This window comes from Capra hircus, chromosome 10 (genome assembly GCF_001704415.2).
Source record: "Capra hircus breed San Clemente chromosome 10, ASM170441v1, whole genome shotgun sequence".
In the NCBI taxonomy this organism is placed as follows: domain Eukaryota; kingdom Metazoa; phylum Chordata; class Mammalia; order Artiodactyla; family Bovidae; genus Capra; species Capra hircus.
In genome coordinates, this window is record NC_030817.1 from 74,044,260 (window position 1) to 74,059,876 (window position 15,617).

Below are 15,617 nucleotides of genomic sequence, written 5' to 3' on the forward strand. Positions count from 1 at the left end.
CAAAATGTAGACAGAGGAATGTATCAAAAGGCTTGGGAGGGGAAGGGGACTATTTCATTCTTTCTAACTGCTAAGCAGATGGAGTATTCAGCAGCATCCCAAGTTCCCATCACTGTGCCCTTTAACCTACATGATCAAACATGTTCTCATTCGCAGCTGCTCTTATTCGTGGAAACAGAAACAACTGTGCTCAATTCTCCAATAACCTTGACTGGCTGATCAGCAAATTGGACAGACTAGAATCTTCCTCAGGTAGGATTTGACAGGAAACACAACTGGAGAAGGTGGGGTTTTTTTTGTTTGTTTCTGTTTATAAGAGAGAGAGTTTAATCTCTGGACAATTTTTCCCCCCACTGGATTACAAGCAATCCTCAGTAATTACTTCAACAAAAGAAACACAATCCTAAATCTTCCTAGTACTCTTAAAACTTTGCTGATCAACTTTAAGCCAGGCATCAAAACTCTTTCCTTTCATGCTTCATTTTTCACTTTGTGCCCTCATCTCCTCTCCCTGAGCCCTTGAATCATTCCCCACCCAGTTTGAACATGGTCCTCTCAACTATTTAGAAGCAGGACTGAAATATGGCCAAGAACGTAGAGGAAATGATACGCCTCATACCCCTGAGTCACCCTCAACACCATATCTAGAGCCCTTCTTGATGACTCACAGAGAACCTGGGCCAAGAAAAGTGGTCATCGTTAGTAAGTGACCATGCCATGAGGCCCTGCAGTTTGCTTCCTCAGAGATGAGAGAACGTGACAGGTGTGGGTCCCCCTCTGGGAAGCTGAAAGGTTTCAGTGCTCTTTTCGTCATTTAGAGATGACAGGAGCTTGAACAGACAAGCCAAGGGAAAGCTCCTCTAGGATCGTCCGCCTCCACATATGTCTTCTAGAAAGAAGCCTCTGTTTCCTCCAGAACCTCCTTCCAGGGCCAGACCACATTTTAGGGTAATTTATGAAAACCTTGGGGGAAAAAAGAGAATCAAGAGGACTCTTCTCAACAAAACCTATAAGGATATTAGCCAACAACTTTCTGTGCATTTCCACCCCAGTGTTACATGCAGGTACCAGGCTATAAGGGCCACCTGATTGTTTTTCTTACACCTTTGCTTAATACAGAAAACCATCCAGTGTGCCCAGAAAAGGGGACAAAGCCCAGTAATCTTTATTTAGTGAGGTTACAGTTTACTCATATACCATACCAGTGCATCTAAAAAAAATTCTGGAGTGATTCCTAGAAAAATTCTTTTTCAAGGAACGTTCAAAGCATTTCCTACATTGTTTGAATGACCTTTAGAATTTGTAGTAAACTAGGTATCCCTTTTTCTGTTTTTAAATTAAGTATTGCTTGGTTTTATTGGGTTACAAATTCTGTTCTAAAGCTGCTTCTCTATATTTTGACCCAAACGGATCATGTCTTTGTCCAGGAAGAGGGAGGAGGGGTTAGTAATAAATCAACTCACCTCTAAATTAGAGTCTTGCCCCAGGGGCTCCTGAAGTCTATCTGAGATGGCCTCGTCTTTCTTCTGGCTGGAAGTATTTAATAGATCCAAAGAATGATGGCATTCTGTCCCCTTAGGAGGATCATTTCTCTCTCAGGTTTCTAGTTATAATTAGCTCTGCCGGTTATTTAATGTCCAAATGATTTTTGTGGCATACATGCAGGTATCTTGGAAGTTTTGCACTGCATCCTCATTGAAAGCCCAGAAGCCTTAAACCTGATAGCAGAGGGCCACATCAAGTCCATCATCTCCCTGTTGGATAAGCACGGACGGAATCACAAGGTAAGTATGGAAGGACTCCTGGACAGGGATTGACTTTACCTGCCTTTTCCTTCCCCGCTGTTTAGTAACAGTTGTGTATTATGGAGAGAGTATTGACTACTCTCTTTCTTGGCTTTGATTTTTTAAAAACAGATTAGAAAAAAAAAAAAAACCTCTGGAAACTAAGGTCCTGAAAGAGAGAGAGTGATGACTACTCTCTTTCTTAGCTTTGATTTTAAAATAAATTTTTTAAAAAAATCTCTGGAAACGGAGGTCCTCAAAGACCTTTCTTTCTTAGGAGCACACTCTGAGCCAGTCACATAGGGCCTTGGGTGGTCCCCTCAGTTTCCACCAGCTTCCCAAGCCTGGCTCATCATTACCCCCTTAACACCCAGCTGGTTTGCGAGGCGTTCAGCTCTATACAAGGTCGGCTGCAGGAACTGATCCCACCCTCGAGTCTAGGAGCTTAGAAATGAAACAGCTAGTGCCAACTTTATAAAGAAGCTACATAGAAATCAGACTTAGGATAATGTAGAAAGTCTTGGCAACATGGCATGTTCTTAAATGAAATCAGACTTGCCATGAGTCAAAGCAGGTGGAAAAAACTGGGCTTTTCATGAACAAGCCAGAGGGAACAAGCGGTGGGGCTCTTCCCTAAGAGGAAACAGTTGCATGACCTTGAGCCCCCATCATTTCAGCTGTAAAATGAAGATAACACCACCTCACTTACGAAGGCAGAATTCTGGGTCAAGTTTTTTTTTTTTTTAATGGTCTCTTAAAGTTCTAATTTCTCTATTTTGGAATTATATTTCTAAGACACCATGATCTCTGGGGATTAGTGTTTGCTCAGTCATGTCCGACTCTTTCTGACCCTATAGACCATACCCCTCCAGGCTCCTCTGTCCATGGAATTTTCCAGGAAAGAATACTGGAGTGGGTTGCCATTTCCATCTCCAGGGGATCTCCCAACCCAGGGATCAAACCTGGGTCTCCCACATTGCAGGCAAATTCTAAACCATCTGAGCTACCAGGGAAGCATGATCTCAGGAAAGTCTATTAAAAATATGTCTTATCCTGACCCATTGATATCTGCCCAGTACATGGAAGGGGATATCTTACCAACTCATTAGTGAGCAGGCAGGTACTACAAGGCTGAAGAGGAGCATTTCAAGATCAGGTGGCATATTTGGATGTGAGGGACAGCAGCTGGGCTCAGGCAGAGTGGAGAGAACCCAGCTTGGTCACTGGCCCTCTCTGCTCACCCTCAGCTGGGGGCACTGCACATCAGAGACATGTCTTGGAGTGGGGGGTCCAGGAGAACAAGCCTCTGCAGCACTGCTCAGATGATATGTATCATCCTTAGGAAACAAACAAGCCACGGGCCTTAGCATCTGTGAAATTGCTTGGCGAAAAACGAAAGAAATATGTGGGGTTGGTAATTGCTTTCCCAAATGTGGTAAATCAAAAGCAGGCATGAGGCTCCTGCTTCAGCCCAGCTTCACTATGTCCGAACATGCCCCGTCCCATCTGCAAAGTGTAATACGAGTAATTGATAAGCACCCGAGTAACCCATGGCCTGAGTCAGGAGCCACGGGCAGAAGTCAAGAGGAGCTCGTAGAAAGCAAAGTTGCTCTCCTTTCATTGCTCTGGGGCTGCTTTGTGATCATGCTGCAGAACACACTTAGTAGGTAACGAACTTTGCAATGGCTTCTTTCAGCCAAAAGCTACAAGCCCTTACTGGATGGCCAGTCAGTAATGGCAGCTGATTACTGTTCTGACCACGGTATGAGTATTCCACGGTTGAGAATACTGAAACCTGTTGTTGTTGTTGTTGTTCAGCCTCTTAGTTGTATCTGACTCTTTGTGACCCCTTGGACTGCAGCATGCCAGGCTTCCCTGTCCTTCACTATCTCCTGGCATATGCTCAAACTCACGTCCATTGAGGTGATGATGCTATCCAACCATCATATCCTGTCACCTCTTCTTCTCCTGCCTTCAATCTTTCCCAGCATCAGGGTCTTTTCTAATGAATTGACTCTTCGCATCAGGTGGCCAAAGTGTTGGAGCTTCAGCTTCAACACCAGTCCTTCTCATGAATATTCAGAGTTGATTTCCTTTAGGACTAACTAGTTTGATCTCCTTGCTGTCCGAGGAACTCTCAGTGCCTAGGGACTGAGGCCTAGGGAGCTTTATTACTCTGCTAGGAATCAATGCCTGGCCTGATATGTTACCTGAGTGCACTAGCATAGTACTCTTCCATCTTCCAGACTGAGAAGTTCTGGGCAATGATGTCAAAGCTGAGGCAATGTGATCGTGGTACAAAAATAATCTCTTCCAGGATGTCCCATTTTTTTGTTTTCTGGTGGATTTTTTGGATGGGGGCTGGCTTGTCATGAACTCAGTTCCCCCATTAAAGTTACTCATGTACATCACTTTTATTTTCAAGGCAAACCTAGTCTCAGATCATTACCAGGGATGTGTGTGGTAGCTTGGCAAAGAATGCTGGGTGCAGACTAGGCTTCCATGGCAGCATTGCATCTTAACTTGGAAACTGCCAAAGCAATGTTTTCCTATCCAGGCTGCTCTGTTTTCCATAGTTCCAGGTGTCCAGACATCTCTGACCTGTTCACTTAGGTTTCCGTGAAGATAGTAATTCAAAATACATAGAATTTTAGAGCCCAGGGCACCTCACAACGCCTCCAAAAACACTGATGATGATGATAATGATAGTGTCCTCTTATTTTGCGTCTGACAAATACCAGGTGCCGTGCTCAGTGTTCGCATGAATTTTCTTTCTTCCTTGTTATTATTCCATGAAGCATTGTTTCCACTTGAGACAAAAACAAGGCCAGTGGATACGACACCTTAAAATATTAACTAAGGTTGCCAGACAAACCAGGACAGTAATTTAGGTCTCCATCACTAAGTTCAATGTTCTTTCCAGTGTCTCTCAAGCTGTAGTCTGGCATGTTCTATAAGACTATGTTTAATTTTGTGTTCCAGTTTTTTTTTTTTTTTGTATAAATATTAAAGGCTTCGCATTAAAAAAAATTCACAATCAGAAACCATTTTCGTATAGTAAGTTAGTGTTTCTCACTAACTGTGGAATTTGAGAGTTCCTGTGGGTCCATGAAGGTGGTCTTCAAGACCATGATATTTTTTGTCAAAGGTTTATAGATATGGTGGGTTTGAGAAACCCCTTACTGTACGGCACCTCCTCCATTCATGTGTTTAGAAAGGAAAGGCATTCTTTGCTTCCTTTCTGAGCTGCCTCGGGCTCACCATTGTAGTAGCTATAATGTGATGGCTGTGACGTTCTTTGTTTACTGATATGGCAAGTAGTATTTTAGTTCTCAGCTCTATACTGGCTGTGAACAGTGTTGCCAGTCATCTAAAGCATGATCAGATTTAGGTCCAAAAGTTAGAGAGAAAGCACAATCTTTGGAGTAAAAAGGACAGAAGTGGGGTGTGCTGCCCTAGTTTCTGAATGGACTTTACCCCATGACCTCACAAGTGACAAGGCTTACTCATCCTCAGCATCTCCTCACCTTCCACTTTTCCAAATCCCATCAAAATTCTGTTTGCCTTCAGAACAATTCAGATGCCACCCTCCCCATGGATCTTTTTCTGAATCCCAGCTGGATGTGATCTCCTCTCCTCCCCTGTACACCATGCACTTTGTTCCATGGTGTTTCCACTCTGCCTTTCCTTGCAGATATATTATGTGTATATTTCTCTCAGAGACTAAGTTTCCTTTACAGCAGGGACCTTGTGATCCCCATAGTGCCCAGCTCACATTGTTACACACAGCAGGCATCTAATTCATGTTTTTGAGGATGTGATTTTAAAAAAAGAGGAATGGATGAGTAGAACCACCATCTCTTGTCTCATCTTGAATGGATGGAAGCTCACAAATGCACCCAAGTCTCATCTCATCCAACAGATGGCTGTTCGTAGCATGAGGCACACTTACTATGTTGGTGGCACCAATTTTATTGAGTAAAAAGGACAACTGTTGAATATTCTGACAGTAACCTTCTAATTTTTACATGAAGTAATTATCTAATAATAAAAATGAAGTATGCCCTTCTCCCTGCAACATAACGTACTTCACACCTGCTCAATGTTATCACAGATGAATATTTTTTTAATATTCTTTGTTTCACAAGGATTTGGAGCCACCTGTGAGAAAAATATATATATAGTAAAATAGTCGCATCATTGGTCCTGAGAAAGTAAATCAGAACTGAGATGTTAGCCCTAATAGGTAGGTGGGGCGGGCATGGCACAAAAGAGCACAAAGGCAAGGAAACCATTAACTCCCACAGACTTGCTATAATAGCGCCACAAAATCACCTGAGTTCCCAGGCAGTCAAGGCAAGATGGAAGTGCTCCCAACCATTCAGTTCACACATCCACAGGGAGAACAGAATCTGTTCACCAGGGAGAAAGCACTCATTTATCAAATATAGAACATGACATAAAATTCACCGAATTAAGTACCTTTTGTATTTTAAAAAATAAAGCTATTTTAATAGAAAGCTGAGGACAAAATGCAAGAGCCAAATGCTATTTCCATGGATGTGCAGTGCCTCTTTCTTAATTTTAAATCAGAATTCCCACATGAGCCTGTGTTTGGGGTGGTGACTAATAGAGATTAAATGCACAAGGAAAGATCTTGGATGAAATGTGGTGTCAGTGGTGAAAATGGTTTTACAATTAAGCAGCAGATGAATTTCACAGAGTGGGCCAGGGAAATTCTCAAGCTGGACCAGTGTCTAGATTCAGTTCAGTTCAGCTCAATCACTGTCGTGTCGGACTCTTTGTGACCCCATGGATCGCAGCACACCAGGCCTCCCTGTCCATCACCAGCTCCTGGAGTTCACTCAAACTCAAGTCCATCGAGTCAGTGATGCCTTCCAGCCGTATCATCCTCTGTCGTCCGCTTCTCCTCCTGCCCCCAATCTCTCCCAGCATCAGGGTCTTTTCCAATGAGTCAACTCTTCGCATGAGGTGGCCAAAGTACTGGAGTTTCAGCTTTAGCATCAGTCCTTCCAGTGAACACCCAGGACTGATCTCCTTCACAATGGACTGGTTGGATCTCCTTGCAGTCCAAAGGACTCTCAAGAGTCTTCTCCAACACCACACTTCAAAAGCATCAATTCAGCGCTCAGCCTTCTTCACAGTCCAACTCTCACATCCATACATGACCACTAGAAAAACCGTAGCCTTAACTAGACAGACCTTAGTCGGCAAAGTAATATCTTTGCTTTTTAATATGCTATCTATTTCTTCCAAGGAGTAAGTGTCTTTTAATTACATGGCTGCAGTCACCATCTGCGGTGACTTTGGAGCCCAGACAAATAAAGTCTGACACTGTTTCCACTGTTTCCCCATCTATTTCCCATGAAGTGATGGGACCAGATGCCATGATCTTCGTTTTCTGAATGTTGAGCTTTAAGCCAACTTTTCCACTCTCCTCTTTCACTTTCATCAAGAGGCTTTTTAGTTCCTCTTCACTTTCTGCCATAAGGGTGGTGTCATCTGCATATCTGAGGTGATTGATATTTCTCCCAGCAATCTTGATTCCAGCTTGTGCTTCTTCCAGCCCAGTGTTTCTCATGATGTACTCTGCATAAAAGTTAAATAAGCAGGGTGACAATATACAGCCTTGACGTACTCCTTTTCCTATTTGGAACCAGTCTGTTGTTCATGTCCAGTTCTAACTGTTGCTTCCTGACCTGCATATAGGTTTCTCAAGAGGCAGGTCAGGTGGTCTGGTATTCTCGAGTCCTCTTGAAGAATTTTCCACAGTTTCTTGTGATCCACATAGTCAAAGGCTTTGGCATAGTCAATAAAGCAGAAATAGATGTTTTTCTGGAACTCCCTTGCTTTTCTGATGATCCAGCAGATGTTGGCAATTTCATCTCTGGTTCCTCTGCCTTTTCTAAAACCAGCTTGAACATCTGGAAGTTCACAGTTCACATATTACTGAAGCCTGGCTTGGAGAATTTTGAGCATTACTTTACTAGCGTGTGAGATGAGTGCAATTGTGCGGTAGTTTGAGCATTCTTTGGCATTGCCTTTCTTTGGGACTGGAGTGAAAATTGACCTTTTCCAGTCCAATGACCATTGTGTTTTCCAAATTTGCTGGCATATTGAGTGCAGCACTTTCACAGCATCATCTTTCAGGATTTGAAACAGCTCAACTGGAATTCCATCACCTCCTCTAGCTTTGTTCCTAGTGATGCTTTCTAAGGTCCACTTGACTTCACATTCCAGGATGTCTGGCTCTAGGTGAGTGATCACACCATCGTGATTATCTGGGTCGTGAAGCTCTTTTTTGTAGAGTTCTTCAGTGTATTCTTGCCACCTCTTCTTAATATCTTCTGCTTCTGTTAGATTAGAGAAGCCTAATTCCAAGACAGATAACCCCAGATTCGCACGATGAAGTCACTGTCTCAGGCCGGCCAGTGGGAAGGCTCCATGCTGTGTGGTCATTCAGGGACACAATTTTCTTCCATCTAGCAGCCTCACTGTCCACCAGGACAGGACTTCACAGATTTTATGTGTTTGTAAATCTCTTGGGAATTGTGTTAAACTGAAGGCTCTGATCTGATAGGTTTCTGGGGGTAAGTCTGAGCATCTGTATTTCTGCCAAGTTCCTATGTGATTCCAGTGCTGCAGGATCTCACTTGGAGTAAGGAGACCCTTGGGATTTGTAATCCTCCCTTGGATCTCCACATCCCGCTGGAAAGGGAGAGTATAGGGGCCAAGCCTGAAAGCAGTGCACATCACATCCACCCACTTTCCACTGGCCGGAACTCAGTCACATGACTCCACAGCACTGCAAGTGTGTCTGGGAAGTGTAGCCTCTGTGCCTAGGATGAGAAGGAGGTAGAGTCTGGTGACCACTGGGAAGTACCTGCCACAGCCAACAAGCACCCCAGAGGTCCTCTCCATCAGGAAGTACAGATGACCCTTAAGGACTGTGTCTGCATTTCCCCAGGGTGGACTGACCCATCTACATGCCCTTCACTTTTCAAGAAAAATTTATTGGGATATAGTTGATTTACAATGTTGTGTTAGTTTCAGTTGTACAGCAAAAGTGATTCAGTTATACATATAGTGATTCTTTTTCAAATTCTTTTCACACATGGTTTGTTACAGAATATTGAGTTGAGTTCCCTGTGCTTACAGTAGGTCCTTGTTGGTTGTCTGTTTTATATACAGTACTGTACATGTGTTAATCCCCAGTTTCAAATTTATCCTCCCCATACAACGTTTCTCCTTTGGTATTAATGTTTGTTTTTGAAATCTGAGTCTATTTCTCTTTTGTAAATAAGTTCATTTATATCATTTTAAAATTAGATTCCATGGATGAGTGATATCATATGATATTTGTCTTTCTCTGTCTGACTTAACTTCACTCAGTATGACAATCTCTAAGTCCATTGCAAAGGGCAACGTTTCGTTCTTTTTATGGCTGAGTAGTATTCCATTGTGCGTGCGCGTGCGTGCGCGTGCACACGTGCGTGTGTGCGTGCTCGTCACATCTTCTTTATCCATTCATCTGTTGATGGACACCTAGGTTGCTTCCACATCCTGGCTATTGGAAACAGCGCTGCAGTGAATGTTGGGGTGCATGACCCCAAGAAACGCCTGGTAAAATAAAGCCTGAACGCTATCAGCACATTCTTTACGGCATCGTTTATTTGTAGGTGATGTACTATTCCATTAGGCTGTGTGCTTTTCAGAGCCTTTTTTCTCCTCACTGATCCTATTGTATGTGGATTAAGCTCTACTTTCCTTCCGGCTGTGACAGCAAGGCTCCTACAGCCGTCACTTCAAGGCAAAACAGATGAAAATGTGTGCTAGGCTGGATGATAAGTATTTAATTTCCTGGCCATCTATGGGCTCTTTTCTTAGAGGAACAAATTATCCTCTGGGTTTCCAGTGCCACAGTCATATGTTTCATGGAGTGGTAATAGTGAGAGTCCTCCATAAAACTGCCTTTGCAGTGCTTTTCTGCTTGTCCCATTAATGTGCTCTGTATTTATTTGGAATGGAGTTGACATTCAGGGAGCCAGGTAGAAAACTAGTTTGTGAGAATTATGGATACAAACCCCATCAACAACATGAAGCCATCCAACCCCACTAAGCATGGAGTCTTCGGTGGCCACTGAAGACTGAACTGGGGCTGCCCCCTCCTTGTCAGCGTAGCCTGCCACGGTCCTGGCTGTGATTCATCCCCTGCCGTTTGCACACCCCTCCCCCTGGGGGAGAGAGGGAAGAGCAGTGCCTGGCCCCGCATGTTTGCTCTGCTACGCTGCTGCTGCTGCTAAGTCACTTCAGTCATGTCCGACTCTGTGCGACCCCATAGATGGCCTCCTACCAGGCTCCTCTGTCCCTGGGATTCTCCAGGCAAGAACACTGGAGTGGGTTGCCATTTCCTTCTCCAATGCATGAAAGTGAAAAGTGAAAGTGAAGTCGCTCAGTCATGTCCAACTCTTTGCGACCCCATGGACTGCAGCCTACCAGGCTCCTCCGTCTATGGGATTTTCCAGGCAAGAGTACTGGAGTGGGGTGCCATCGCCTTCTCTGGCTCTGCCACGCCAGGAACATGAAATATGGATGAATGAGGATTCAGCGCAAGGAGACTGGGCAGGCAGGCCAGTGCTTGGGAGAGGTGGCCAGGGGCTGTTCCCACTTCCTGGCAGCTGGCATATGAGGCGGTTTAGGAACAGCTCGTGGTGGGTCTGGTAGATTCAGGGTCTGCCTGGTTTGCTCGCTCTTATGGTTTACTCTCACTCTACAGGGGAAAAGCAGGGGAAACATTTCTGAATAGGGATTTCTAGGAAGATAGGGATATCTTAGCTTTCATGGTATCACAGGAGAAGACCAGCATTCGGAATCTGAACTATTGTCCCCTCTACCCCACCCATGCGAGGATCCCAAGCCTGCCACAAGCAAGGGACCTTAGCCAGATGGAAATCTGAGTGTCTTTCAGGAAGCCCTGTGTGAGTGCCTGCTGACCTTGTGCAAAGTGCCCCCAAGGCCAGGCAGGAGCACATGCTTCAGCTTGAGGTCCATGGGGGCCCTTCCAGCACCTACCCTGAGAGGAAGTTGTTGCCTCACCTCACCCTAGTCCTGGACCTGGCTGGAAAAGAAACCTAGACAGGCTATCTTCAGAGCTCAGACTCTTACCCACTTTTAGAGAACAGGGACCACAGGTGGTGTGCCTAGTTTGGAGGGATGGGTCATAAGACTAGGGCAGAGTAGCTAGAAAGGAGCCCAACCTCGTTTCCCCAAGGGGCAGCAGGCGCCTGGGCATCACTCACTCATGTCTGGTGAGGCAGGTGTGGCTTCCTTGACTCTGAACAGGTGCTCACACCTGTCACCTGGCCCTTGCCTTCGTGAGGCAGGCTTCCTTCCTGTGCTGTGGCCATCAGGTCCTGCCCACTATGCACCCGCCTCAGGTCCTAAGGTCGGCTGGGGTGTGTCCTGCTGCAGGTTCTGGATGTGCTGTGTTCCCTCTGTCTCTGCGATGGGGTCGCAGTGAGAGCCAACCAGAATCTCATCTGTGACAACTTGCTGCCCCGGAGAAACCTGCTCCTGCAGACACGGCTGATTAATGACGTAACAAGGTAAGGCCATCACCATCATTGCACGTGCCCATCTTGTCCCCAGAAAGGAAAGGAAGAGTGCTGATCTCAACTCCAAAGCCACCTACCCATCATCTCCATTCTGATGTGACCAAATAAGATAAGACCAGCAAATGTGCACATCTTTTAGGGCCTTGTACTTCAACCCCTTCAGCTGCATTTCTCAAACTTCTCCCCATGGAGTAAATATATCACCTGAGGACTAAAGAATTTGGCCTAAGGGAGTGATCTACCATGTTTTATTTTAAACATAAATGCATATCTTATATCTTCTTCATAACATATTTTATTTTGATGTACCAACATTGTTTTCTAAAACTCTTTTGATAGAGTGGATGTCCCATGTTGAGACCACGGTTTCTTTTATCCTCTGGCACTTGGCCATTTACCCCCAGGGCCATCTGTGAAGGCCAGAATGGGCTCATGAAGAACCCTGGGAGTCATGAACTCCCTGGACCTGGACTAGGGAGCAACTTCAGCAACCTGGGCTCCCTCCCTGCTCTGCAACAAGAGAAAATAATGTCCCCTGCAAAGTGCAGAGCAGGCTCAGGTCTGTAGACACCACACAGGCTTTCTTCTAGGTATCAGTATGGTTCTTCCCTTGCCCACCCAAAATGGACACGGTATTATCCCAGGACAGTGGACCTCTAAGAGTAGGATTCCAAGAAGAACAACTCCAAGTGGTTTGTCCCAAGCTTTTAACCATTTTTCTTCTGGATACACTAGAATCTCTATTTCTCAACAAGATTGCCTAATACTGATGTATCTGCCCCCCACCTTTTTTGTCATAGAAGTTGAATTTTTTTCAGCTTTATTGAGGTATAATTAACAAAAGTGTAAGATATGTAAAGTGTACAATGTGATGATTCAACACATATAAACATTATGAAAGGATTCTCTCTGCCCATGAAGTTAATTAACACTTCCATCACTTCACACATTTACCATTTTTAAATGAGATGTGAGTCCTACTCTCAGTGAATTTCGGTTTTATAATACAGTGTTATCACCTGTGTGTGCGTGCATGCTCAGTCACTTCAGTCATGTCCCCATGTGACCCCATGTGACCCCATGAACTTTAGCCCACCAGTCTCCTCCATCCATGAGGATTCTCCAGGCAAGAATATTGGAGTAGGTTACTGTGCCCTCTTCCAGGGGATCTTCCCAACCCAGGGGTTGAACCTGCATCTCCTGCATTGCAGGAGGATTCTTTACCCACTGAGCCACGAGGGGAAGCCCATTATCAACAAAGTCACCATGTTATATCCTCAGACTTTACTCGTCTGATAAGTGAAATTTGTGCCCTTTTACCAACTTCTCGCTCTCCCCCTGCCCCTACTCTCCAGAACTACTTTTCACTTCTCTCTTTCTAGGAGTCGGACTATTTTTTTTAGATTCCATGTGTAAGTGATACCATGCAGTATTTGTCTGGATTATTTCTAATAGTGACTTCTTAATGCTTTTAAGAGGCCATTATTATTAAGGCCGATGGGGAAAAGCTTAAACCAATTTACCAGAACCTGAGTGAGTCATTTCTTACACTTACAGAAAGAGGAGTTTGCAATCATACAACTCTACATGATGTTTTCAGCATCTTTACTTATGGTTGGCACTCAATAAATGTGTGTTGCCTTGAATATTGGAAGATATATCTTTTATATTTTATAACAGAATTAATGTTGTCCTGACATCTCCCACTAAGAACTTGATCAAGTGTTGGAGGCTTGAAGATTATTCTGCTTTAGAACAAGAGAAAAATCATGAAATTGCTCTTGCTCTCAGTTTAATTGGGCTTTCCTGGTGGCTCAGACCATAAAGAATCCACCTTCAATGCAAGAGATGTGAAGATTGTGAAGATACCCTGGAGAAGGGAATGGCAACCCACTCCAATATTCTTGCCTGGAGAATCCCATGGACAGAGGATCCTGGTGGGCTATAGTCCACAGGGTCGCAAAGAGTCAGACATGACTGAGCGACGTCACTTTCACTTTTGGGTTTAATTGGGCCCATGCCTCCTATGGTCTGGTTCAGTTTGCTTTCCTATTTCTTAAGAGTCTGTAGGCGCCACCTGTCTCATGTTTAATTTCAGTATTCGGCCAAACATCTTCCTGGGAGTTGCTGAAGGCTCAGCACAGTACAAGAAGTGGTACTTCGAGCTTATCATCGACCAGGTGGACCCCTTCCTCACAGCAGAGCCCACGCATCTGCGGGTGGGCTGGGCCTCTTCCTCTGGCTACGCTCCTTACCCCGGAGGTGGAGAAGGATGGGGAGGCAATGGTGTTGGTGATGACCTATACTCCTATGGCTTTGATGGACTTCACCTCTGGTCAGGTGAGCACCTTGCCGGAGCTTCGGCCCCTGATTGTTCAGATGGAAATGGTTACTTCTTGTTGAAACGATGCAGACTCAAGTCTCAACGAAGGAGATGGTTAAGTAGGAAGCGCATCACATCTGAAATGAGACTGCCATGCTTTTTTGTATATATGATTTTATGGTTTGTTGGCTGTGCTGGGTCTTCACTGCTGCATGGGGTTTTCTCCAGCTGTGTGACAAGTGGGGGCTACTCTCCTGGTGCACAGGCTTCTCACTGTGGTGGCTTGTCTTCTGCAGATCACAGGCTGTAGGGTGCATGTGCTTCCGCAGCTTAGTTGTGGCACTAAGGCTCAGTAGTTGCAGTTCCCAGGCTCTACAGCACAGCCTCAGTAGTTGTGGCACACAGGCCAAGTTGCTCCCAGGCCTATGGGATCTTCCCGGACCAGCGAGCGTACCCATGTCTCCTGCACTGACAGGTGGATTCTTCACCACTAGGCCACCAGAGAAGCCTGAGACTGTCCTCTTTTAAACCGCGAGTCTGTACTTCAGTTACAGCATCTAGCACAGATCCCTTAACTTTTCTCAAGCTCAGTGTCTGCTTCTTTACAATCCTAATTGCATGGATTTGTCGAGGTTACGTGGGCAAACAGGAAAGGAGAAAAAGACTGAGCATTTATTGACTTTGCAGTAAGCTGCATATCTTTTGTACATTTTTTCTTTCATTTTATCCTTACAATGACCCCCTACAGTGGATAATATTGATCTCATACTGCAGACATGGAAACTGAACACAAAGATGTTTAGTTAACTTATTCGCAGTCACACAGAGAAGTCTCCATATCTGACTACAAGCCTGTCATCTTGTGGTTGTAACATGTTGTGTTGTAATACACTTTATAAGGTGTCTGGATCTGTACCTGACACACGGTAGTTGCTAATCTCTTCAAAGATTTCAAAACTTCCCTTTTAGATATACATTTATGCTTTCCCCAGAAATGTCCGCGGTGGTTGCCTGTGGAGGAGTGATTTGGCTTCTGAATGGGTGGAAATGTAAGACTAACCCTCAAACTTTTATCCACAGCAGAGGCTCTACCCCTCCCCTCTCCTATCTACAGCTTGTCTTATCTGTATCTTTTGCAAAACTGGAACTGGAGATATTGTGTCCCTTATAGAAATTCTATGGTAAGCATTGTGCTGTGTGCCTCTTACATAAGGAACCAGAACATACAATCTTCCTTAAATCCAGTACCAGGGAAAAGTTTGTATGTACAAGGCAGACCTATGTATTTTCTTTTGTAACTGAGAACTACAAAATCCATCACATTTTCCTCCTTCCTTTAGCTTCCAGCTAAAACCAATAGCTCAGGTCCTAGTGACATGTTTCTTACAGTTGATTTTTACTTTCAACTGATCAATATTTTTTAATCTTTGTGCTATTTTATATTCAGTATAAACATTTTTTACCTCTTAGGAATGGTGCAAATGTGTTTGTTTATATATGTATCTGGGATCATTTATAAGAAGAAATTGCCTGATTCTGTGTTTTGTGTATCCCAGGGGACAGTGTGTTGCACACAAAAGTGGGTACAAAATGGCAGGATGATAGAGTGAAGTGAATGTCTTGTTCTCTTATCCTCCCAGTTTAACTTTCCCTGGTTCCATTTCATGAGGGGTGAAGGTGGGTCTTCTCTGGATTCTCAGAGCCCCACTATAGAGCCATTGTTTCTGTGGTCATACAGTTGTAGTAACCTTTAGCTTAGGTTGTCATCAGATGGCATAAGGATCTCGGAAAGTTATCTCTGGGGAAGTGATTTGAAAAGAATGAATGACTCTTCTCATATACCTACAGCTCCTGAGTTTAATAAAATTGAACCTG

General features: G+C 44.4%; 1 protein-coding gene across 1 annotated transcript in view; it reads left to right on the top strand.

The window, feature by feature from the left end:
• RYR3 (ryanodine receptor 3) overlaps positions 1–15,617 on the top strand; it is a 461,863-nt gene that overhangs the window by 192,682 nt on the left and 253,564 nt on the right. The window contains exons 15-18 of the mRNA XM_018053769.1: positions 157–252; positions 1,666–1,784; positions 11,277–11,410; positions 13,518–13,759. Of these exons, the coding sequence (XP_017909258.1) occupies positions 157–252; positions 1,666–1,784; positions 11,277–11,410; positions 13,518–13,759 (591 nt within the window). The remainder of the gene's footprint in view (positions 1–156; positions 253–1,665; positions 1,785–11,276; positions 11,411–13,517; positions 13,760–15,617) is intronic.